The sequence below is a fragment of the Plecotus auritus genome, assembly GCF_963455305.1.
Source record: "Plecotus auritus genome assembly, chromosome: 12".
Classification (NCBI taxonomy): domain Eukaryota; kingdom Metazoa; phylum Chordata; class Mammalia; order Chiroptera; family Vespertilionidae; genus Plecotus; species Plecotus auritus.
The window spans coordinates 45,166,381-45,188,766 of NC_137778.1; the positions used below are offsets into that span (position 1 = coordinate 45,166,381).

Here is a 22,386-nt window from a genome sequence, read left to right on the forward strand (position 1 = left end):
CCGAGGTTCCTGCTAAAGGTGAAGGCCCTGCTGACATCAAACACGAGAAAACGTGTCCACAACCTACACGAGCACGACAGGCTCGAGAGGGAGCGGGCGGCCGGAGAAGGGCCTTTGGTGGGGAAGACAAGGCGGGTGGAGACCGGGACTTCGCCCTCCTGGCCCAGCGCTCAGGCCGCGTCTCCGCGGGGAGCTGGGAGCGGGGAGGGGGGAGGGGAAGGGAAAGCGAGAGGAAGCGGGGAGGGGGGAGGGGGAGGCGGAACCTGAAACCGCGGGAGAGAACCCAGCGAGGCCTCCAGGCTGTTAGGCCCCGAGTCGGAGCACCGACCTCTGAGCTAGTGAATGTGACTCCCAAGCTGCGGGGCCTCGGGCTCAGGGAGGTCCTGGGGCTGAGAACGGCCCGCGTTAGATCCATTGGAACCGAAGCCCACGGTGCTGCAGGCGGTGACAGCTCGATGCCCGGGAGGAAGGGGGGAGGGGGCATCCCTAAGTGCGCAGACCTACCTGACGGCGCCCAGATCCAACTCGCAAGCGATTTCCCTGGGGATTTCTATCCTAACCGATCAGAGCTCCTGTGGGCAGAAGGTTGCGGCCTCACACGCTCGCAATGTGCTTTCCTGGGACTCGCGGCAACAAGCAGCCGGAGGGCTTCCAGGCGCCGCCGCTGGGAGCCGCTCCTCCCCAAACAGCCCCTGGAGCGCGGGGCTCCGCCAAAGGGGATCTGCAGGGAACTGTCCCCTTAGGGAGGGGGAGCGCGCTCCTATGTACCAACTCCCGCCCGTTTCCCTTAAACAAAGCACAAAAATCCGCGCTCAGCTCTTCCGAGAGGGAGTGGGCGGCCCTGAAAAGGGCCTTTGGGGGGAGACGAGGGGGGGACCGGCTCAGCCGCCGAAGCCGTAGAGGGTGCGGCCCTGGCGCTTGAGCGCGTACACCACGTCCATGGCCGTGACCGTCTTGCGCTTGGCGTGCTCCGTGTAGGTGACGGCGTCGCGGATCACGTTCTCCAGGAACACCTTGAGCACCCCGCGCGTCTCCTCGTAGATGAGCCCGGAGATGCGCTTGACGCCGCCGCGCCGCGCCAGGCGCCGGATGGCGGGCTTGGTGATGCCCTGGATGTTGTCGCGCAGCACCTTGCGGTGGCGCTTGGCGCCGCCCTTGCCCAAGCCCTTCCCGCCTTTGCCGCGACCGGACATCGTGACTGAGCGAAGTCAGAGACGTTTGTCCCCGCACCGGGCGGCTGCAGCCTCTTAAGTACCGAGGGGGGCGGACCTCATTGGAGCAGAAAGACCGGAAGAGGCGGGAAACCGCCCGAGTCCCGCCCCCGCTGCTGCAGCCTCGGGCGAGCGCGGCGGAGGTTTTCTGATATTTAGAAAGTACATTCTGAGCACAATGTCTGCGGTGCACACGAAAGAAATTAGTAAGCTTAAAGGTTTATCCGTCCCATGGGCGTTCTTGGGAAATTCCCACACTGGAGCGAAACAAGCTCAAACCCCAAAAACAAAGGAGTTGGCACAAGGTGCCAGGCAACCCACCCGCGTGGGCTTTGGAATCCACGAGCGGCCGCTCTCCAGCGCTGACCGGCCTGTTTGTGAAACGGTCTTGGCGGCCTTCCCCACACAAAGGAAAACACTTGTGAGTCAGTAGTTGAGTTATTGTAAGAAACAGTGCCTGGCTTATAGTTCTTTGACAGAGAATTCATGTCTCCCAGGCTTCTGTTTTTAAGACGGAATATTTGGAATACAGGCAGGACTAAAGCACATGCAGGATTTCAGAACATTTCCAGCATAACCCGAGCATGCGCCGTGAGCTTCCACGTAAACAAGGGGAGCTCGTGCATGTAAACAGTGAGGGGTCGCAGAGGGAAAGAATGCGGATGCCAGGGGCTGACGCCCTGTTCAGCGTGAGAAGGTGGAGGGGTGTTTGCCCTTTCCTGGGGCAGGTTCACCCAGTTCCAGGAAAGATGTCATACACGCTGAAGCTAAGGGAAAGGAACTGTATGCAAGTGACAGTAATAAAAATGCAGCCATTCCTAGAGGTTTGCATTATCTTTAAAAATTGCTGAGCTAATGTATGAGAGCATTAAGATATAAATGAAGGGGACCCTTTCCCCCTCCCTGCGTGGGAGTCCATTCTATGGGAATCTTTCCCTCTCCCCACCCATGTGGGAGTCTGTACTTGTTCTTCAATAAATCTTGCTATATTAAAATATATATATATATATATATACATATATATATATATATATATATATATATATATATATATATATGATGCCCTTACAATACAACAGAATGTTCAAAGCAAGAGATGGTTGTTACTGTGTAAAAAAATAAAGGAAATTCAACAGAGTAAATTTGAAAAGCTAATTGGCTTTATGACTCAATTCATGAATCAGGCAGCACCCCGCTTACTGAAGTATGGTAGCAACCATACTTGGGTAAAAATTGCTGTTTAATATTTTAACCTTGCTGTTTTGGGTTCTGTACTCATTTAAAAGTTATTTTGATTTTCTGAACTTATGTATGCTATCCCAATACTCCATTGATGATGGTTTGAATATCCCATCGATTGTGATCTCACTGGTTACTGAAGCACATTCTTCTGGGAATCAGAACAGCACAATTATCCTAAATTGTCTCGGTAGCTACAGATAACTGAGTTTCGGTTGACTCAGTGGTCCCGGAATCAGGACAGCACAATTATTCTAAATTGCCCCGGTGGTCCCAGATAATGTGTTTCTGTTGATTCAGTGATTCGTAGATACTTTAGATAACTAACTTGCTCAATTTTTGCTTCTGTAAAGAATGCTTTTCACGAAACAGGTTCCTCATTCCAGACCCAAAGATGTAATCGATACCTTTGTGATGTTCTGCCAATATAAGCCAGATGTGGCAAGCTGTTCGGGGCTGCGAGGTCTGGAGCGCTTTTGCTCCCTCGTATGCCGCTGGCTTTTAATAAATGACTCCATAATTCGACTTTTTGAGGCGTCCTTTGTAAGATGGGGGTTACACTACAACATTACTACTCGAAAGGTGCTTAGAGGGGTGGTACCAAATGGAAATTTTTTATAGGAACAAGGAAGGGGCAAGAGAGCTATTAACAAAAGAAAAGAAAGGATTCATCTTGGGCCCAGGCATCTTCTGTTTGGGGGAAGAGCGTGAGAGGACTTTTATCATGCATATTGCCTCCTCCCGCTAAGGCAGAGGCTCCCAACCTTTCCTTAGCCACGCCCCACTTAAGCATCTCTAAAATCCTAATGCCCTCCCGCCACATATACTTCTTATTGTTCAAAAAGTGAGCTCCTATTCACGTGGAGGAAGCCTAAAAGGCCATGAAATTGGTCTAAACCAGCTTTCAAAGAACATGGCATCCATGAAAGAGAAATACTATATATGAGGCCCCTAGAACCATAAAATGCAAAAAAATCACTTAACTCATTCTCCAATGCCCCCCCCCCCCGTGGGGCACGTGCCCCACTTTGGGAAACACTGCTCTAAGGGAGTGGAGAGGGCCCACGTGACTGATTCCCTTACTGGTGCTTCAACAGAAAATTCCACGCTGGTTGATTAAAATTATGTTTCAAGGAGAGGCTGAAACTGCAGTTAGATCAGGTGTTAAATCTAGGTTTGGAATCCAGTGTTTAGCTTGAGCAACAACTGCATTTTTTGTCCTGTAACATCATACAGTTAGGATGTCCCAACACACAATCCTAAACATCATCGATCAACTCAGCCAAGTACCCACCACAAAACTTGACATTACAAATACCAAACCGTGAAACTTTGTTTACTTTAGAGGTCGGAGAAGCAATATCTCCAAAATCATAGACCAACATAAATGAACCAAATCTAAACCAAATGGCCCTGGCCGGTTTGGTTCAGTGGATAGAGGGTCGGCCTGCGGACTGCAGGGTCCCAGGTTTGATACCAGTCAAGGGCATGTACCTTGGTTGCGCGCACATCCCCAGTGTGTGTGTGGGGGGGGGGGGGGGTGCAGGAGGCAGCTGATCGATGTTTCTAACTCTCTATCCCTCTCCCTTCCTCTCTGTAAAAAATCAATAAAATGTATTTTTTTAAATAAATCTAAACCAAATGGATATGTCACCACTAGAACAGCCAGAAGAAAAACAAACAAAAAAAACACCCTCTGTTGTTTATATGAAAAAACACACCACACATTGATCTGTTAAGTAAGCCATGGAATCCTAAGCAATACAAAGCAGCAACTGCAAAAAAAAAAAAAAATTGGTACAGGTTTATCTTTTTTTACAACATTAATTTAAAATACAGTTCCTAAGCCCAGTTTCACCTAATGGAAACATCCTATATCGCTATAATATCAAAACCAGTAATTGACGTTGGCAAATTACTGTTAACTGGACTACAGGCCGGAGTCAGTCCTCACGGGATTTACATGCTCTCATTTGGCCACTGCAATCTCACGCCCCGTATCGTCAGGTAACCACCACCATGATGTAGAAACACTTCCACCATCACCCAGGATCGCCCCCTGTGTAGTCCCATTCACCCACCTCTCCCCTGCCCTGGAGCAATCACTAATTTGTTATCCATCTCTGGCTTTGCCATTTGGAGAATGCTGCGTGAAATGGAATCATACAATATGTAACCTTTGAAATAGTCTCTTCAGCCCGGCTGGTGTGGCTCAGTGGTTGAGCATCAACCTGTGAGCCAGGAGGTCGCTGGTTCGATTCCGGTCAGGGCACATGCCCAGGTTGTGGGTTCGATCCCTAGTGTGGGGCAGGCAGGAGGCAGCCGATCAGTGATTCTCTCTCGTCATTGATGTTTCTATCTCTTTCCCTTCCTCTCTGAAATCAATAAAAATGTATTTAAAAAAGAAAAAAGTGAAATGGGCTCTTTCTTCCACTGAGCATTATGCCCTTGAGACCCAGCCGTTTGCTAACAGCTTCCCTTGTGATTGCTGAGTAGGACCCGGTTGTATTGATGTATGAGGATGTGTGCTGCCAACGTAAGAAACTTTCAAACCTGCACAGAATTTTTATGTTTATTTTGAGCCAAACTGAGAATTGCCAGGAAGCAACATTTGAACAGATTGAGGAACTCGCTCTGGGAAAACGGTGGTTTTACCACTGATTTTATTCATCCAGAATCCAAGGGGGAGGTGTGAGGTGGTTACATGAAATTCATTGGGATAGATTAGGGAGGTGGGAGGAAGCAAAGCAGGGAAACCTCTGGGATTGGATACAAAGTAATAGACACATGCTTCTTTGAAATTGTGGCTATAGGATAGTTAACATTAAACAACACCATAAAAATAAAGATAATGGGATTTGTGGTCCCTGCCTGTGGGGGGATTACCCTGACATTCCAAAGGTGGGTCATCCATGCAAAATGACAATAGACAGATTCAGTGAAGGTAAAAATTAACCTTTGTCAGGGAAGATACCAGCTGGGGCCCCGACTACCTGCCACCAATCGCTTTTAGTTAGGAAGTTTTAATGTCAGGTCGCCCTATGTGGATACTAACCACCTCTGCAGGCCTCCCGGCTTCCCTGAGATTGTCGGGTGTAGTCTGTGGCCCCCTTTTTTTTGGTTTGTTTTCCACCCTGTAATGACCATTCTCCCATAGAAAGATACACAGCTGTTTCCACTTTAGGACTACTAATAAAGTTTTTTTTAAACTTTGTAACAAGTACAGGGGTTGTTTCTTCCCCCTAACCCCACCGCAACCCTTTTAAGTTTGTATTTCCAACCTTCCACCTTAAAATTACGAATCTTGAAGGAGTATTCGTGTCGCTTATGATAACTGGTAGCCTAATAACCCTTTCTACATTCACGTGAAAATCATTGTGTGGCTATAGCGCTTGCAAGTCTGCTTCAAGGTAGAAACATATGGCCCTGGACAGTTCGATGGTCCTGAACCTGAATCCTGGGTGCTGCGGCTGAGGACCGGTTCCAGCAACAAAGCGCGGCTTTTGTTAGATAAACTGCAGGGGATGCCAGGTGCTGGGTTCCTGCTGGGGATTTGGTTTCACTCGAGTTCGGAGCTATGGACTGAACAGACTTCATTGCTTATCAATCACGCCAGGCTGGGAAGTCCCATCGGTTAACGTGCCCAACCTCACTAAACCCAAAACCCTGCACAGGCCGAGTTACAGAACTTACATCTGGAGGAAAGGTGGGAAGCTGCGGCCTCCCTGCTGGAGGAATTCCTGCAAAATAAAAATTACTCAAAGACCATGGTTACAGGCCTAGCGTCCATGTATTTCTCAAGGAGGGTGCAGGCTGCAACGCTGAATGCCTGGTTAGGGGCTTCGCGACCACTCCAGGCCTCTTTTGGGGCGAAACCAGCTGTTTCACTAAGAGCGGCCGCGCATTAGGCTGGGGTAGCTGCAACGTACTAAAGAGTGGGTGCAGGCAAGCAGCCTCAGGGACAGGGCGTGGCGGGGGAGGCAGGTGTAAATGACAAGTTTGGCAGCCACAGTGCCTATCCCACCTGGATGCAGTCCATTTTTGGGGACAGATTCCTGTTTTGGCTTACAGCTCTCCCATTGAGACTCTAGGTGGCTCTGAAAAGAGCCTTTGGGTTCCAGGTTGCCGCTCGCGAAGAGCTCAGGCCCTCTCCCCACGGATGCGGCGCGCGAGCTGGATGTCCTTGGGCATGATGGTGACGCGCTTGGCGTGGATGGCGCACAGGTTGGTGTCCTCGAACAGCCCCACCAGGTAGGCCTCGCACGCCTCCTGCAGCGCCATGACGGCCGAGCTCTGGAAGCGCAGGTCGGTCTTGAAGTCCTGCGCGATCTCGCGCACCAGGCGCTGGAACGGCAGCTTGCGGATCAGCAGCTCCGTGGACTTCTGGTAGCGGCGGATCTCGCGCAGGGCCACGGTGCCGGGCCGGTAGCGGTGCGGCTTCTTCACGCCGCCCGTGGCCGGCGCGCTCTTGCGGGCCGCCTTGGTGGCCAGCTGCTTGCGGGGCGCCTTCCCGCCCGTGGACTTGCGCGCCGTCTGCTTCGTACGAGCCATGAGAACTGATCGCAAACACAGTTCGCAACTGAAGCAGCTGTTGGTCTCGCTCTTATTTATAACCTCAAACTCCTCCTGATTGGTCCGAGTATTCAAATTCCGCGCCGCGAATTAAGTAAGGTGACCGGCCTTGTGATTGGCTATCTGATCTATTTAAAAAATGGAAAGTTGCTCTGTTGTCTTTTCACTTAGTTCTGCGCCCTAGACCCACCCTGTATTTAAGGTATTGATCGCTTTCCTTAACTGGCTTTGTTGAATCTCTTTGACAATTTCCTTAATCCCCTTGGTCTGGTTTACCTTTGGGAGGAGACGAAAGTGAAAGTTCCAGGGTTTCTCCACCTTCTCAAACACTGGGCGTTTGAATTTGCACAGTTTGGTCCTTTATAAAAGCTTCCGACTTGAAAAGTGTTAGATTTTTGCAGCACAAGCACCCTCTTTCATCATTTCTAAGCTTCAAACAAACACTGGTGTTTCTTTCCTATACCCCCCAAGAAACAGAAAAATCCCACCGCTGTGAAAGAGAGACAGTTCTTTGAAACGAAAAAGCTTTAATGTTGGCGGCTTTGACCAGACCGAACTGGGAATGTCAACAACATAATTTGGAACATCGTTAATATGCAGCTAACATCTAGATGCTCTTTTCTAGCGGTAGCAACCCGGTCTCTAATTTGGCTGGAAACGATACCGTCATGAATTTATATTACGCTCTGTCTGTTTAGATCTGGATCCAGGGAGAGACAAGATTCATAAATAGATACGATTGATAAGGCATTTAATTGTTGGCATTGTTATGAATAAGAAAACTTTCCTAAGGGAGGAGGGAAAAAACCCAGGGCCGCTTCCTCATTAACAGGCAGGCAGTAAGATTTGAAATCCCCTTGATTGCGTTGAAGGTTTCTATTGGTTGATTCCAGCCAATCAGAGACTGACTTGGAGTAAGCCCTGATTTGCATAGAAGCCTTACAAATATAGGCCGGCCTTGAGAGCAGCACTCATTCTGCTGGTTTTCTGTCTGAGAACTCAGCACCATGCCCGAGCCCGCCAAGTCGGCGCCCGCCCCGAAGAAGGGCTCCAAGAAGGCGGTGACCAAGGCGCAGAAGAAGGACGGCAAGAAGCGCAAGCGCAGCCGCAAGGAGAGCTACTCGGTGTACGTGTACAAGGTGCTCAAGCAGGTGCACCCCGACACCGGCATCTCGTCCAAGGCCATGGGCATCATGAACTCCTTCGTCAACGACATCTTCGAGCGCATCGCGGGCGAGGCGTCGCGCCTGGCGCATTACAACAAGCGCTCCACCATCACGTCCCGCGAGATCCAGACGGCCGTGCGCCTGCTGCTGCCGGGCGAGCTGGCCAAGCACGCCGTGTCCGAGGGCACCAAGGCCGTCACCAAGTACACCAGCTCCAAGTGAGGAGCTGCGGCCGCTGTCAAACCCAAAGGCTCTTTTCAGAGCCACCCACATCCTCACATAAAGAGCTCTAATGCGGGGCACTGTTCTCATCCCTAAGGAAATTCCACGCAGATAGATAATGTCGGGACAAATTGAATGTTAACATCTATAAAGCAACCTCTTAAAGGTCGTGTGCTTTTCGCGTCTGTAAGTCCTTCTTTGGGCAATAAGATCCTGCACAGCTTGGTGAGATTAAGGTCAGTTTTTGGCATAAAGGAATTGGGTGGGAGTTATGGAACCAAAAGGTCCTTAAAGATCTTGTACCTGAAACTCTAGCCGTGTGATAGGCAACTTAAGCTTTGAAGTGTAAATAGGTTTTACAAGAGGAAGCAGATGAGAAGGAAACCTGAAACAGGCCGAGAACAAGGCGTGTGGGTGGTGGGTCACGTCTTCGGCTTTTGCAGTCTTCTCTCGAACGGGCTGAGAATCAATGCTGTTTCAGCTGCGGAATTTCAGCACGGCCTCCGCTAACAAGTACACAGATACCCGAAATGTTGGGCTGCGAGCCCACCCTCGTGGGCTCTCCTGTGGGGTTCTGGGGGTGAGGTGGGCTTGGTGCAGATCTGACTGCCTGGGATTCTTCGCTCATTGGAGCGCTGAGTGGAGAAACTAGGAAACCGAGTTCACTCCTTGAGACCCTATTCAGTTTCAATAAGTGAGAGATATTAGGAAGAGAGCAGCGTCCTCAACGGGCTGGCTATCTCATTTGGACATTTAAGGTGATCAAACAAGGGGGTAGCGTTGCCAAAAGCTGACGTGACCTCACCTTACATTTCCAAGTTCCGTGGAGGCAGTTCTGGGAGATGAAGAGATGACAGAGGAAGACGGCAAGGGAGAGGGATTCACCAAAAGAGTGTGTAGAGAGCCCATTTCAGTGTATGGGCTGTGGTGCCCAGATTGAGTTTATTTGGTCCAACATGTTGGCTCTAGGAGGGATGCAGGGCCAAGTGCACAGCCTCCCATCCATCGCTGGGCCCCTTCCCTCAACTCTGGTTCTCCAGCCCCCGTCTCAGCAGAGAACACAGTCTCAGGCAGGGAGAAGGGAGAGGGAAGGGGAAAGGGAGGGAGAAAGGTGTGGAACATGAAACCAAGTATTTAAGTCGCGTGGCTTGCCCGTGTACAATTTATCTGAAATGTGTTAACTTGCCCAGTCTCTTTCCCCTTGTTTCCGGCCGTCCGTTTAAAATTAATTCAATGCAATCGCTTCTCGGCCTTTTGGCTAAGATCAAGTGTAAAATTAATTCAATGCAATTAAGTCATGGAACTCCATCGCCTTGGAAATGGCCGGCCTGGCAGTGGATTCTGAGGCCACCATTGCATTAAGGTGATTTCCCACCTGTCATTCTCGTCATTCTTCATTTGCCCTGACCAGGATGTTGGCACCAGCTACAGCCCTCACGTTCAGATTCTGTCTGGAAGGAAGAAAAAAGGGCAAGGGAATACCCCGCCACCTTTTTTTTTTTTTTTTTTTTTTTTTGAAACCCTGAGGGATGGTATAAGATACCGTTAACCAAAACTAATGGCCATACCTCGCTGCAAAGGAAGGTTGGGGTGTTTAATGACTAAACAAGAAAGGAAAATAAATTTCAGGGGACATGGCACAGGTCATGTTTAAAGGCAAGAGGGAATATTGGGGAATTCTTAAGGCTTCAGAAGGACACGTTTCCAGTACAACGCAAATGAATTATAAATACCGGCAAGATTTGTTTTCCTGGAAGAGACAGTAAGATAATACAAACCAACTCGTTAAAATTAAATTATCATTTTGCGGTAAATAGTGCTAGAGAGCATACGCAGCTGGGTGCAGTCAGCATGAGAATGAAAGGTCAGACTCAATGCCTTCTGGGGATGAGGTCACGCTGAGTTTGGAGTCGCAGCAGTGATTAAAACACGCTACTGTTTTGTTATACTTTCCAAGTATAACAATCTGATACAGAAGCTCCAGTGCTATCTGCCTCGATCCTGTCTATTTTTTCCTCAGCTCATTTAAGGAGACATACCAAGTGCTAATGAGCAGTCAGCATTGGGACCTCAGGTTTGTAAAAAAGTCAGACTACCTCAGGTGCACGTTGTTGCCGGTCACTGCGTTAGAGAATAGCTAATTCTATGCCGGGAATAAACACACAATCTGCAAATGCTTACTCCTGCTGAGAGTTCACAGAAGGCTGCCTTTCCCAATGAGACCAAAAGCACCAATTTAAAGGATAGGTTCCTAAAACGCATTCATGAGAATCACCCCAGGAGAACTGGGGGCCGTGTTCGTTGAGGGGCCTGGGTGGGTCTGAGACCACATTTCTAGCAAGATCCAAGCTTTGCCCAAACTGCTACTTTCCCCGACTGTCAACGGAGCCTGCCGTTCTGCCACCAATACGCTCATTAGAAATCCAGGCTGTCAACAGGCATAAACAACGACCTCATTTTTCTGTGTGAAAAAGGACAAATAAAGGATAAATGTTCCACAGGAAAACCAAAGCAGCCTCACTTCTAACTGCACATTGAGATGGGAATGACATTAAAAAAGCAAAGGTCACCCCACCCACTGCCGCTCAGTGACAGAGCCTCGGCCTGGCAACCAGGAGGTCACGGTTCAATTCCTGGTTGGGGCACATGCCCGGGTTGTGGGCTTGGTCCCTGGGGTGGGGCGTGCAGAAGGCAGCAGATCAATGATTCTCATCATTGTTTCTATCTCTCCCTGTCCCTCCCTTGCTGAAATCAATAAAAACATTTTTTTAAAAGCAAAGATCAGCCCTAGGTGGTTTTGCTCAGTGGATAGAGCATCCGCCTGCAGAATGAAGGGTCCCAGGTTCAATTCATGTCAGGGGCACATGCCCTGGTCGTGGGCTCGATCCCCAATAGGGAGCATGCAGGAGGCAGCGGATCAATGATTCTCTCATCATTGATGTTTCTATCTTTCTCCCTCTCCCTTCCTCTCTGAAATAAAAATATTTTTTTAAAAAGCAAAGATCAAAGGTGTCCCGATAGCATGTTTCCCAGTGATCAATGACCCAGTGATCAATGTGGCAACAAAGCTGTTTTAGGGGTCAACGGGAAATGCACCCCCCAATCCAACGTTGTGGGTCAAGAACCTTGCCTTTCACAATGTGTGTCCCTATCGTCCGAATTTCACGTACTATTTCTGCCCCTCCCAATCTTAACACACAAGGAAACAACTCGGCCCATTGCCACGCACCCTTGGGACACCTGAAACTCCCATTTACATCCTCTTTCCCGCTGGCCAGCAAGGCTCCTATCTTGGGACAACTTTTGCACACAACCCACTCACTTGTGGGGTACAAAGCAGCCCCAAAGGAGCCTGGGTTGGGGGGGGGGGGGGAACATCTGAAACATCAGAGGAAACTAAAACCAGCAGTCCCACGTCACCCCCAGCAGACAAGCTGAGCAAGTGTACCCAGTCCCTTATGAAAACAGATCACCTCAATGTCCCAAATCAAACCATTTCAAAAACCTCAAGACACGTTAAGAATGTAACTTAATATATAGAAATAGCTTTTAAAAGATTAAATAAAAAAATGGGTAGCTCTTAAGAGCCTGTGAGTCTGCGGGTAAAGTCAGTTCCGGGGAAGCCAGGTTCTGTGGGGAGGCCTGGAACCTGGGTTTCACGTGAACTGCAAAGCTATGTGCTTAGCGGCCGAAGAGGCCATTGTTTCGCAGTCGCCTCGGGCTAGGAGCCCCCATTGCTAATGCGAGTGACACCTGACAGATTCCACAACCCACAATCCCTGCATTGCCCGCGGGGCTTCGGGACGCGGCCTTTGTGGGAGGAAAGGGAGGCCCTATTGTCCGACTGTCCCTTTAACATTACCACCTAATTAGTATTTCACCTGCGCAAGGTGTGGATTCGGAGCCTATAGACGCGTTCTGCATAACAACTTCGCACATTTGCAAAAAGCGTGAGGTGCTGGCGGGAACTAAACATTCCAAGCCTGGCCCACAGCGCTTCTGATTGAGATTCTAGGCGGCTCTGAAAAGAGCCTTTGGGTTTTAGTGAAGTGGGTAGGACGGAGCTCACGCCCTCTCCCCGCGGATGCGGCGCGCGAGCTGGATGTCCTTGGGCATGATGGTGACGCGCTTGGCGTGGATGGCGCACAGGTTGGTGTCCTCGAACAGCCCCACCAGGTAGGCCTCGCACGCCTCCTGCAGCGCCATGACGGCCGAGCTCTGGAAGCGCAGGTCGGTCTTGAAGTCCTGCGCGATCTCGCGCACCAGGCGCTGGAACGGCAGCTTGCGGATCAGCAGCTCCGTGGACTTCTGGTAGCGGCGGATCTCGCGCAGGGCCACGGTGCCGGGCCGGTAGCGGTGCGGCTTCTTCACGCCGCCCGTGGCCGGCGCGCTCTTGCGGGCCGCCTTGGTGGCCAGCTGCTTGCGGGGCGCCTTGCCGCCCGTGGACTTGCGCGCCGTTTGCTTGGTCCGCGCCATTTGGAGGACAGTGAGAGGAGCCTACTAACTTGAATAAAGAGAAACAGGAAGGGGAGGGAACCCTTATATACCCTCAAAACCATGCTGATTGGTGGTGCTCTTTTTCAAAAGTCCCACGCAAAGAAGCCATTGGCTGAAGTTAAACAGGTGATTGGTGAATTACTAGACAGCTGATGAATTGCACCACGCTCAGATCTGTGTAACCGTCTGATTAAAAATAATAGGAATTAATTTTCTAAAGTTCTTTATTGTATCTCAAACTGCAAATAAGGAAGCACTTGGGGATCCTGGGAATGTGCCAATTCTGCCTCAGTGGGCCTGTCTTGGGGCACAAGGGTCTGAGAACCACGCGTTGAGAACAGATTTACTTGTATTTGGTTTTTCCTGAGACCAGACCGGAGATGACAGGCAAACTCCAGGCGACCACCCGCACGCGCTTCCCGCAGGAGACTTACTGACCTGCAAAGTGAAGTTCTTGACCTTCCATTTACCTTTGGTTTCCCTCCTCCCTAGAGAAACTACTCAACACCGAGCCAAACTGTCCCTCTAATGTCTACGGAGATTCGCAAGCGTGTCCTTCACTGGGTCCCCCCAAATTCAAAGCCTTAACAAGTCCCTTTCCAGGGGCCTCATTCAAGCGCAGGAGCCACAAGTACCGAGGGCAGTGAACGCCCGATGCATGAGCGGCAGCGACTACGGAGAAAGGTGGTTATCCCGCTGGGTTGGGAAAGAGGGCACCAAAGCTTGCTCCTTTTTTGAGAAGATGTGTGGCTCTGAAAAGAGCCTTTGGGTCAAACAGAAGGCAGTAGGTTGTGAGCACTGGGTTTACTTGCCCTTGGCCTTGTGGTGGCTCTCGGTCTTCTTGGGCAGCAGCACGGCCTGGATGTTGGGCAGCACGCCGCCCTGCGCGATCGTCACCTTGCCCAGCAGCTTGTTGAGCTCCTCGTCGTTGCGGATGGCCAGCTGCAGGTGGCGCGGGATGATGCGCGTCTTCTTGTTGTCGCGGGCCGCGTTGCCCGCCAGCTCCAGGATCTCGGCCGTCAGGTACTCCAGCACGGCCGCCAGGTACACGGGCGCGCCCGCCCCGACCCGCTCGGCGTAGTTGCCCTTGCGGAGCAGGCGGTGCACGCGGCCCACGGGGAACTGCAGCCCGGCCCGCGAGGACCGCGTCTTGGCCTTGGCGCGCGCCTTGCCGCCCTGCTTTCCACGTCCGGACATGATGCACCTACAAACTTCCCAGAAAGCAATGGGAGAATAGGGGCGGCCCTTTTTATAAACGTTTTTGGGCGCGAAACATGTGTGTCATAGATTAAGACTGCGGCTTGGTTTTAACCAGTCAAAATGCAAATTTGGCATTCTTTCGTTCTGATTGGATAAAGCTCTTTTTTTTTTTTTTTTTTACTTTATTGTGAATAACCACCAATCAGACACAGAGCTGTAATTTATCACTTTATTTGCATGCGAGGCTCTATATAAAAGGGACCCGTTGCGTCCTGGTCTTACTGGTTCTCTATTCCTGAGTGCTTTAGGACTTCTCCCGACCATGCCCGAGCCCGCCAAGTCTGCGCCCGCCCCGAAGAAGGGCTCCAAGAAGGCGGTGACCAAGGCGCAGAAGAAGGACGGCAAGAAGCGCAAGCGCAGCCGCAAGGAGAGCTACTCGGTGTACGTGTACAAGGTGCTCAAGCAGGTGCACCCCGACACCGGCATCTCGTCCAAGGCCATGGGCATCATGAACTCCTTCGTCAACGACATCTTCGAGCGCATCGCGGGCGAGGCGTCGCGCCTGGCGCACTACAACAAGCGCTCCACCATCACGTCCCGCGAGATCCAGACGGCCGTGCGCCTGCTGCTGCCCGGGGAGCTGGCCAAGCACGCCGTGTCCGAGGGCACCAAGGCCGTCACTAAGTACACCAGCTCCAAGTGAGGAGCTGCGGCCGCCGTCAAACCCAAAGGCTCTTTTCAGAGCCACCCACAATGTCTCAAAAGATCTGTAATTCCAAAGCTGGTGCAGATGTTTAAGTCAAGAAACCTGGCTTCTCCCCCGTCCTGTTGGTAAAAGTGATCTTTGCAACTGGGATATTGACTATTGTGATGGACACCAAAGGAAAGGTGGCTTAGGTCTTATTTTTCACGGAAAATACCCCTGGGTTGTTCCTAGCAGCTAAATGGCTCGTCTTGGCAAGGTCCAGGATCGTCTGAGCATCCCGTAGTTTTAAACTCAGTATCCCAGGGTACAGAGAACTGCAGGAGTTGCTGAGGACGGGAAGAAATTTGTTATGTAATTTTTCCAACTACCTGGAATTTCTCTGCAGGGCGGCGACTGGATTGCCTCTCCGGATCCCTTACACTCAAGCCCCGAGGGCTCCCAGCGTTCCTCTAGTCTAACCCTTGTCCAGAGCTTTTTTTCCGTGAGGTTTTCATCTCCTAGGACTTTATTCTAAGGTTTTTACAGGATTTAACAATTGTGTGCTCCAGCCTGTCACTGATCTTATCCTACACTCGCCACAGACGGGATCTCCCATTTACAGGCGAGGGACCGAGACTCCAGGTTGCGTCCTAGCCCCTTGCTCATCAGTGGAGCTGTCAGGTCTGTGTCCACAGTGTTTGTCAGACTTTTTTTCATGGAAGAGGCTGGTTATCATAGGAAATGGGGAAACGGTCGAAGGGAAGTAGATGGTTAGAGTAAGAGGAAGGAGACGAGGCCAGGAGACACACGTGTTCTTTGAGGCCCAGCCAAATCCTTGCCAGCTAAAGTTTCTGTAAAGTGGACATCAAGGTGGGAACGTAGGATGCCCTGGCAGCCAGTCGAACCTCAGAACTGCGGTGTGAAGGGGGAATCGTGGCCGACAGCAGAGTGAATCTGAGCTTAAAGAGCTCACTTTCTACTTATGAGCAATTTGGAGCTTCACATCTTTTTCCTGCAAATGCCTCCATCGCAGATTCCTAGGAACATGCAGTAATGACTCGGGTTTGTAATGGACTTTGTGAAGAAAGCTCCCTGGGGCCCTCATATTATGAAGGCATTTATTTCTTCCCCTCCAAAGCACGTTTAAAATACATTTTTTAAAACAGTGTGCTCATAAAAAGAAACAAAAAGCTGAGTCCTTGCTTTATTCACGGTAAAAAGAGAACTTGTTCACCTCAAGGCTTGGAAACATGCTTGTTGCCAGGCAACATGTTGACTGTGTGCCTCTTTCCAGGATAAACACTGTGTGCTCACAGAACATTTGCCTGTTGGGAGTGACCTCATCCCTTTCTTACTTTAGTCTTAAAAATAAATAAATAAAAAAGAAAGCCAGAATACCTTTTAATTTTTTAAAAAATCCTATATAATAAAGTAATATGCAAATTGACCCTCATTCCATCAGCCATCACAAGATGGCTGCACCCACAGCAGAGGCGGGGTTCCCGTAATAAGCCAAAATGAGCAATCAGCAGGGACTTGAGGCTGAGTGGCACTGGGCCGGGGCAAAGGACTGGAGACTGCACCCCCCACCTGGTGGGGCTTGATGGGGGACCTCAGGCCCCACCCCACCCCGGCGCCAGGCCAGGGGACCTGAGGCTGTGCCCCCTGCCTGGCAGGGCTTGACAGGGGTGGTGCCGGCAGGGTCTGGGTCTCACGCGATTTTGAGGTGCACCCAGGTGGGCTGGAACCTGACTCTGGGTCCCACAGCACGCCCCAGACTCTGACAGGAGGAAGATTTTCATATACGTTTTTCTAATTTTCTTTCATCTCTGACACTTCTTTATAGAGAAAGGGGAAATAGCAATATTAAAATATTTCCTCTAGCCCTAGCTGGCTTGGCTCAGTGGATAGAGCGTCGGCCTGCGGACAGAAGGGTCCCAGGTTCGATTCCAGCCAAGGGCACATGTGCCTGGGTTGCGGGCTCGATCCCCAGTAGGGGATGTGCAGGAGGCAACTAATTAATGATTCTCATCATTGATGTTTCTATCTCTCTCTCCTTCTCCCTTCCTCTCTGAAATCAATAAAGAAATATATTTAAAAATATATATATTTCCTCTAATTAATTCCCTTCTAATGTGCACGAATTTTGTGCACTGGGCCACTAGTAGTAAATAAAGCAGAAGTATTCAACAGAAAAAGCATGGGCTAAGGGGAAATGCCCCAGGCGGGACACAGCCCCATCTGCCTGTTTGAATGCCGAGTTTCTCGGCAAATTACTTAAACCCTCTGTGAGCATCACCTTAGGTCTAAAATGGGAATAAAATGAGTAACTACCACATGGCATTGCTGGGGTGATCAATAAAAGATCTCCGGTAAAGCTCTTGGGACGGTGTCTTAGGACAGAGTCCTCCCAGATATAAGCTGTGGCTACAGCCTGTGGTCCCACTGGGTCTCAGAGTCCCGAGGCCTAGAACAGGGCAGGAGGCCAAAAAGCCTCCTAACATTTGACATCAATTAGGGTTCCTCGTGTGGCAGTGTGAACAGCGCACCCCCCTTCTGTCACCGCACAACCAAGGGGTCCGGGCCGCCTGTCACCCCTTCAGCCAATTCAGCAGAAAGAGGGTTGAATGCTCTCTGGGCGCTTATTCCAATCCTGCCGGCAGTCTGGGAGAGCAGCAGATCACCCACAAAACTCTGCTCTGCCCCCACCACGAGCCAGCTGTTTATATTGGGTGGAAGGGCAAAGCTGACGCGGGGAAGTGGGAATTACAGGCATGGGACACTCCTTACAGGTTACAGGTCATGTGGGCTGGGGGGGGGGGGGGGTCGCAGAGAGCGGGTGGCTCGGGGCACCCGGGACCAGAGTACAGGGAACCGGGCCTGGGTGCTGCTGTAAAGAACAGGTGCCTCCTGGATGAGATTGTTGTGGCCGCCAGCTTGTCAATCTTTCCATAACAGAACTGGGCACAGATCTGTGTTCTCGGGGTCCATCTCCTCAAATCAGAAGCTGGGGAAGCCACGGAGGAGGAAAGCCAGCTTCGGACACGGGGCTCTGAAGCGGAATTCCGCACGTGGCTTCCAGGAGGCCTGGGAACCCCCTGGAGTCGCACGCAAAACATGGGAGGTGCGCGGGTGCATGGGGGGAGGACATGGCATCCATGGCTGGACCCCCAGAGCGACCTTCCCACGGCTCTAGCCTCCGCTCCTTCCTTGAGGGGACGTTCCAGTTCTATTGCCTCCTCCCTACAGAGGGCATTTCCCCACCTCTGCCAACAAGGTAAACAGTTCTTCTGCGTGTTCTGCAAATTTCTCAGGGAGCAACTGTCCGACAGAACAAGGGTCTCAGGCCTGGGCAGTTCTTGCTGCATGTCATTCTGGCATGGTGTGGATGAGGTCGGCCCACCACAAGGAAGAAATCGGCATTAGTTCACCCGGCTTAGAAAGCAACGTGTAATTGACAAAATAGTGTACACAAGCCACCGCCAAGCCTCCCGTGGGGGAGGCACAGCTTTGGAAAGGATCGCCCTGCCCTCCCCACCCCCGCACTTGTCACAAGTGAAAAATAAAATGGGCCCTGACCGGTGTGGCTCAGTGGATAGAGCGTCGGCCTGCGGACTGAAGGGTCCCGGGTTCAATTCCGGTCAAGGACATGGACCTTGGTTGCGGGCACATCCCCAGTGGGAAGTGTGCAGGAGGCAGCTGATCGATGTTTCTCTCTCATCCATGTTTCTAACTCTCCCTCTCCCTTCCTCTCTGTAAAAAAAAACAATAAAATATATTTAAATAAATAAATAATGAAGCGGTTTTCTTTCAACAAGACTTGTGTTTCTTTGGTTCTGTTACTCCCAACTGCGAGCCCATCGTGTTCAGTTAGACGTTGGTCTGCAGGACCCGAAGGGAACTGCTCACCTCCGGACCTTCTCCCCTTTGCTCCCTGGGTGTAGCCACAGCAACTCCTTCCCACCTCCCACCCCTCCTTCCTGGTCTCCCTTCTACTTTCTCAGTTTTCTTCCCCACTCATCACCTTATCGGCAAAGCCTTCCATGGCCATACCATTTTAAAATGTCACCTATCCAGAAGTGAATAAATAAATAAAATAAAAAGATCACCTATCCGTGTTTCAGTGTCTTCCTAGCACCGAGCACATCTGACACACTTCTTGTTTTGTTGGTTCCCCCCAATAAAATATTAGCTCTGTGCCTACAGAAATATTTCTCACTGCTGTAATTCCCGGAGCATATATAATTCCCTGTCTGGTTCATGCTATATGCTCAATCTTTTTGTTAAATTAACATTCTCATATAAGTTTATCTCCTCAAACCGGTGCCTTAGCTCCAATAACATCTGATGGTCTTCCTAATTAAGTACTGGAGTCCATATCTTTAAAATAGGTGAGATTTAAAATAATATTGATTTTCCTGACCTCAAAGTGATGGGGGGAGAGGGGGATTTATGATAGATGGAGCACCTGAATTCATCTAAAAGATATTATTCTGAAATTCTGAAATACATCTCTATATAATACATGTAAAATATATAAAAAGCCAGTGTCCGTGACGACCAGGACGACCAAACGACGGGTCACCATGAGGTGCGTTGAGCACCTCTCGGTCCCTCCCCCGCGGCCCACAGGCTCCGATGGCAGCAAGGAGGGCGGCGGGCGGGCGGGGCAGCGAGCGCGGGGAGCAGCGGCGGGCGCTGGGCCTCTGGTGTCGCCAATGAACTCTCAGCGCCTGACAGTCAAACCCGGAGCGGCTCAGTGGATGAACGTGAAACCAAAGTCGGCTGATGGCCGCTTTAATGCGCATGTAACGGCTAAAGACGATGCTCGCTTTTAAGGAAATGTAGGGCGGAGGGGGGGGGGCTGAAACAGGCCTTCAGCGGAGGAAAGAGAAGTTGCTGAAAATGGGCGACTTCGCCCCGAAACCGGAGGAGTCCGAGCGCGCAGCCCGTCACCGGCGGGAGCTGGAACGAGGGAGACTGGGACGGGGGAGGGAGCGGGAGGAGGAGGGGGGAGGGGAGCGGGAGGAAGATGGGGGAGGGAGCGGGAGGAGGGGGGAGGGGGAGCGGGAGGAGGGGGGAGGGGAGCGGGAGGAGGGGGAGGGGGAGCGGGAGGAGGAGGGAGGAGGGGCAGCGGGAGGAGGAGGGGGGAGGGAGCGGGAGGAGGAGGGGGGAGGGAGGCTGGGAGGAGGAAAGGGGGAGGGGAAGGCAGAACCTGAAACCGCGGGAGGGAGCACAGCGAGGCCTCCAGGCTGTTAGGCCCCGAGTCAGAGCGCCGACCTCTGAGCGAGTGAATGTGACTCCCAAGCTGCTGGGCCTCGGGCTCAGGGAGGGTGCGGGGCTGAGAACGGCCCGCGTTAGATCCATTGGAACCGAAGCCCACGGTGCTGGAGGGGGTGACAGCTCGATGCCCGGGAGGAAGGGGGGAGGGGGGAGCCCTAAGTGCGCAGACCTACCTGACGGCCCAGGTCCAACACGCAAGCAATTTCAATAGGAATTTTTTAATGGATCGAAGTTCTTATGGGGAGGGGTTGCAGCTCACGTCCTCGCACTTAAAACCAGCTCAACGGGGCTTCCGGGCGCCGCCCGTGCATGACCCTCGACGATCCATGAGTTTTGAAGGGAACAAAGGAGCACAAGGTACCCGCCAGGGAAAGGAGGGTCCCAGGGGAATACCCTCCACTAGGGGTGAGTGCGGAGGCCGGCCTTGGACTCACCGGGTCACACACAACACAGCACCTATAGGTGCGCACAGCTCTTCCGAGAGGGAGTGGGCGGCCCTGAAAAGGGCCTTTGGTTTTGCTGTAAATGCCAGTTGGTGGGAGGCTCAGCCGCCGAAGCCGTAGAGGGTGCGGCCCTGGCGCTTGAGCGCGTACACCACGTCCATGGCCGTGACCGTCTTGCGCTTGGCGTGCTCCGTGTAGGTGACGGCGTCGCGGATCACGTTCTCCAGGAACACCTTGAGCACCCCGCGCGTCTCCTCGTAGATGAGCCCGGAGATGCGCTTGACGCCGCCGCGCCGCGCCAGGCGCCGGATGGCGGGCTTGGTGATGCCCTGGATGTTGTCGCGCAGCACCTTGCGGTGGCGCTTGGCGCCGCCCTTCCCCAGGCCCTTCCCGCCTTTGCCACGACCAGACATGGTGACAGCGCTCAGACAGATCCTGAACAGGCTGAGCCACAAAGGCAGCCCACTTATATACGCGGAGTGCGGACCTAATTGAAAACAGAAGGCGCGGAGGAACTTCCGCCGGATATAGGCCCCACGCCTCGCGACCTCGCGCCTGGTGACGTCATCGTGAATGGAGTCCCGCCTCCCGCGGTTCGTCGTGGGTCCCCGGATGAGGATTTCTGGACTTAAGTGCTGAAAACTAAAGAAACTGACCATTTTTCCGTGTAGAAACACGGAAAAACGGTAGAGAATTTTATAAATTTATTAGAGCCAAACTGACGACATGCGAGGAGCAAGATCTCAAATGCTCAACAGGACAGTTTTGTAGCTTCTTTCTCGGACTTGCAATGGGGGCGGATTACACCAACGTGGGGCGGGGGGGGAACCAAGATGCGGGAGGAGAACTGCACCCTGGAGGGCGGCCGCGCTCTGAGGGGCTGGGCACCTAGAGGGGGTTCGGGTGTGTTAACCTAGATGCACAGGGACAATGGGCAGGGCTCGCTTAAGGCAAGACAACCTTTCACTGAACTGTAAGCCTGGGGCTTGGCTCCCACCCAGGCCTACTCCGGTGGGGTCTGTGGTCCGATCACCCAGGGAGGTGACTTTCGTTCAGGAATTTATTACAGAGACCCCTTTTCCCTGCACGCGGGTCACCCTGGTTTGAGATAGTCGCGCCTGCGCAGTGAGTTGGCGCCTAGGGCCCTCCTAGTGAGAGGAGTTCGCTGGACACGCAGGCCGACAGGGAGGGTCCGGCGGGAAACAGCGGGTGGAACGGGCGGGGCAGGCAGGGAGGTGTGAGCAGGCGCATCACCGAAACCACGCGGGCAGAAATAGTGGAACGTTTTTGGACTCAGAGTGGGGGGCACAGGGAACGAGGCAGGGCCTGCAGCCACAGGCGGACCTGACATACAGGAGCAGGGGAAGTTGGGGTCCGCTGCTGGGCAGGAAGCGTGAGGAATGAGCCCGGTGGGGACCCAGGTAGACAGAGAGCAGCTGGCAGCGCAGGTGGACCGACCAGCTTCACGGGCGGCCCATTATCGGGCCGCGCTCTGAATCGGCTTGTAATAACATGTCCACGGTTTGTAATAACATCTTCTGGCCCACGGTGCTCCGTCTTCGGCATCGCGAAACACCACCCCGGGAGGAAAAACCTCGGCTCACCGTTGAGGTTTTCACTGTTCTCGGGGCAAAGCCTTTCCAACCAACCCCCACCCTCACCCCACCTCAGCCCGGGCTGGAGTCTAAAAACTGTCACTTCCCCCCTGTCCGTCCCCCCCCACCCCCGCCCCCTCCACACACACCCAAACCAGGGAGATGCGACCAAAAGGGTGTTCTTCCCGAAGGTGGGGCCACGGAAGCCCGGGTCCCTTCGCGGCGAGGTTATTTTTTCCTCCTTGTGTATTAAAACCTGTAATTCTCATTTCA

General features: G+C 52.1%; 7 protein-coding genes across 7 annotated transcripts; 2 read left to right on the top strand and 5 right to left on the bottom strand.

Annotated features, from left to right (window-relative positions):
• Positions 1-881: 881 nt before the first annotated feature.
• On the bottom strand, positions 882-1,193 carry LOC308237511 (histone H4; the record flags this gene model as incomplete). The annotated part of the gene is made up of 1 exon (XM_080648244.1): positions 882-1,193. One exon carries the CDS (start codon positions 1,191-1,193, stop codon positions 882-884), a length of 312 nt encoding a protein of 103 aa, XP_080504370.1.
• Positions 1,194-6,590: 5,397 nt separating this feature from the next.
• LOC308237486 (histone H3.1) lies at positions 6,591-7,001 on the bottom strand (the record flags this gene model as incomplete). Its single annotated transcript, XM_080648219.1, has 1 exon — positions 6,591-7,001. The coding sequence occupies one exon, from the start codon at positions 6,999-7,001 to the stop codon at positions 6,591-6,593; it is 411 nt and encodes a 136-aa protein (XP_080504345.1).
• A 1,028-nt stretch (positions 7,002-8,029) lies between these two features.
• On the top strand, positions 8,030-8,410 carry LOC308237500 (histone H2B type 1-C/E/F/G/I; the record flags this gene model as incomplete). The annotated part of the gene is made up of 1 exon (XM_080648233.1): positions 8,030-8,410. The coding sequence occupies one exon, from the start codon at positions 8,030-8,032 to the stop codon at positions 8,408-8,410; it is 381 nt and encodes a 126-aa protein (XP_080504359.1).
• Positions 8,411-12,475: 4,065 nt separating this feature from the next.
• LOC308237485 (histone H3.1) lies at positions 12,476-12,886 on the bottom strand (the record flags this gene model as incomplete). Its single annotated transcript, XM_080648218.1, has 1 exon — positions 12,476-12,886. One exon carries the CDS (start codon positions 12,884-12,886, stop codon positions 12,476-12,478), a length of 411 nt encoding a protein of 136 aa, XP_080504344.1.
• Positions 12,887-13,711: 825 nt separating this feature from the next.
• On the bottom strand, positions 13,712-14,104 carry LOC308237489 (histone H2A type 1; the record flags this gene model as incomplete). Its single annotated transcript, XM_080648222.1, has 1 exon — positions 13,712-14,104. The coding sequence occupies one exon, from the start codon at positions 14,102-14,104 to the stop codon at positions 13,712-13,714; it is 393 nt and encodes a 130-aa protein (XP_080504348.1).
• Positions 14,105-14,429: 325 nt separating this feature from the next.
• LOC308237502 (histone H2B type 1-C/E/F/G/I) lies at positions 14,430-14,810 on the top strand (the record flags this gene model as incomplete). The annotated part of the gene is made up of 1 exon (XM_080648235.1): positions 14,430-14,810. One exon carries the CDS (start codon positions 14,430-14,432, stop codon positions 14,808-14,810), a length of 381 nt encoding a protein of 126 aa, XP_080504361.1.
• Positions 14,811-20,286: 5,476 nt separating this feature from the next.
• LOC308237504 (histone H4) lies at positions 20,287-20,955 on the bottom strand. The gene has a single exon (XM_080648237.1). It carries the CDS (start codon positions 20,929-20,931, stop codon positions 20,620-20,622), a length of 312 nt encoding a protein of 103 aa, XP_080504363.1. The 5' UTR covers positions 20,932-20,955; the 3' UTR covers positions 20,287-20,619.
• Positions 20,956-22,386: the final 1,431 nt, after the last annotated feature.

Excerpts from the sequence above, each read along its gene's own strand:
- LOC308237504 (XM_080648237.1), bottom strand. The coding sequence starts at position 20,931 with ATGTCTGGTCGTGGCAAAGGCGGGAAGGGCCTGGGGAAGGGCGGCGCC.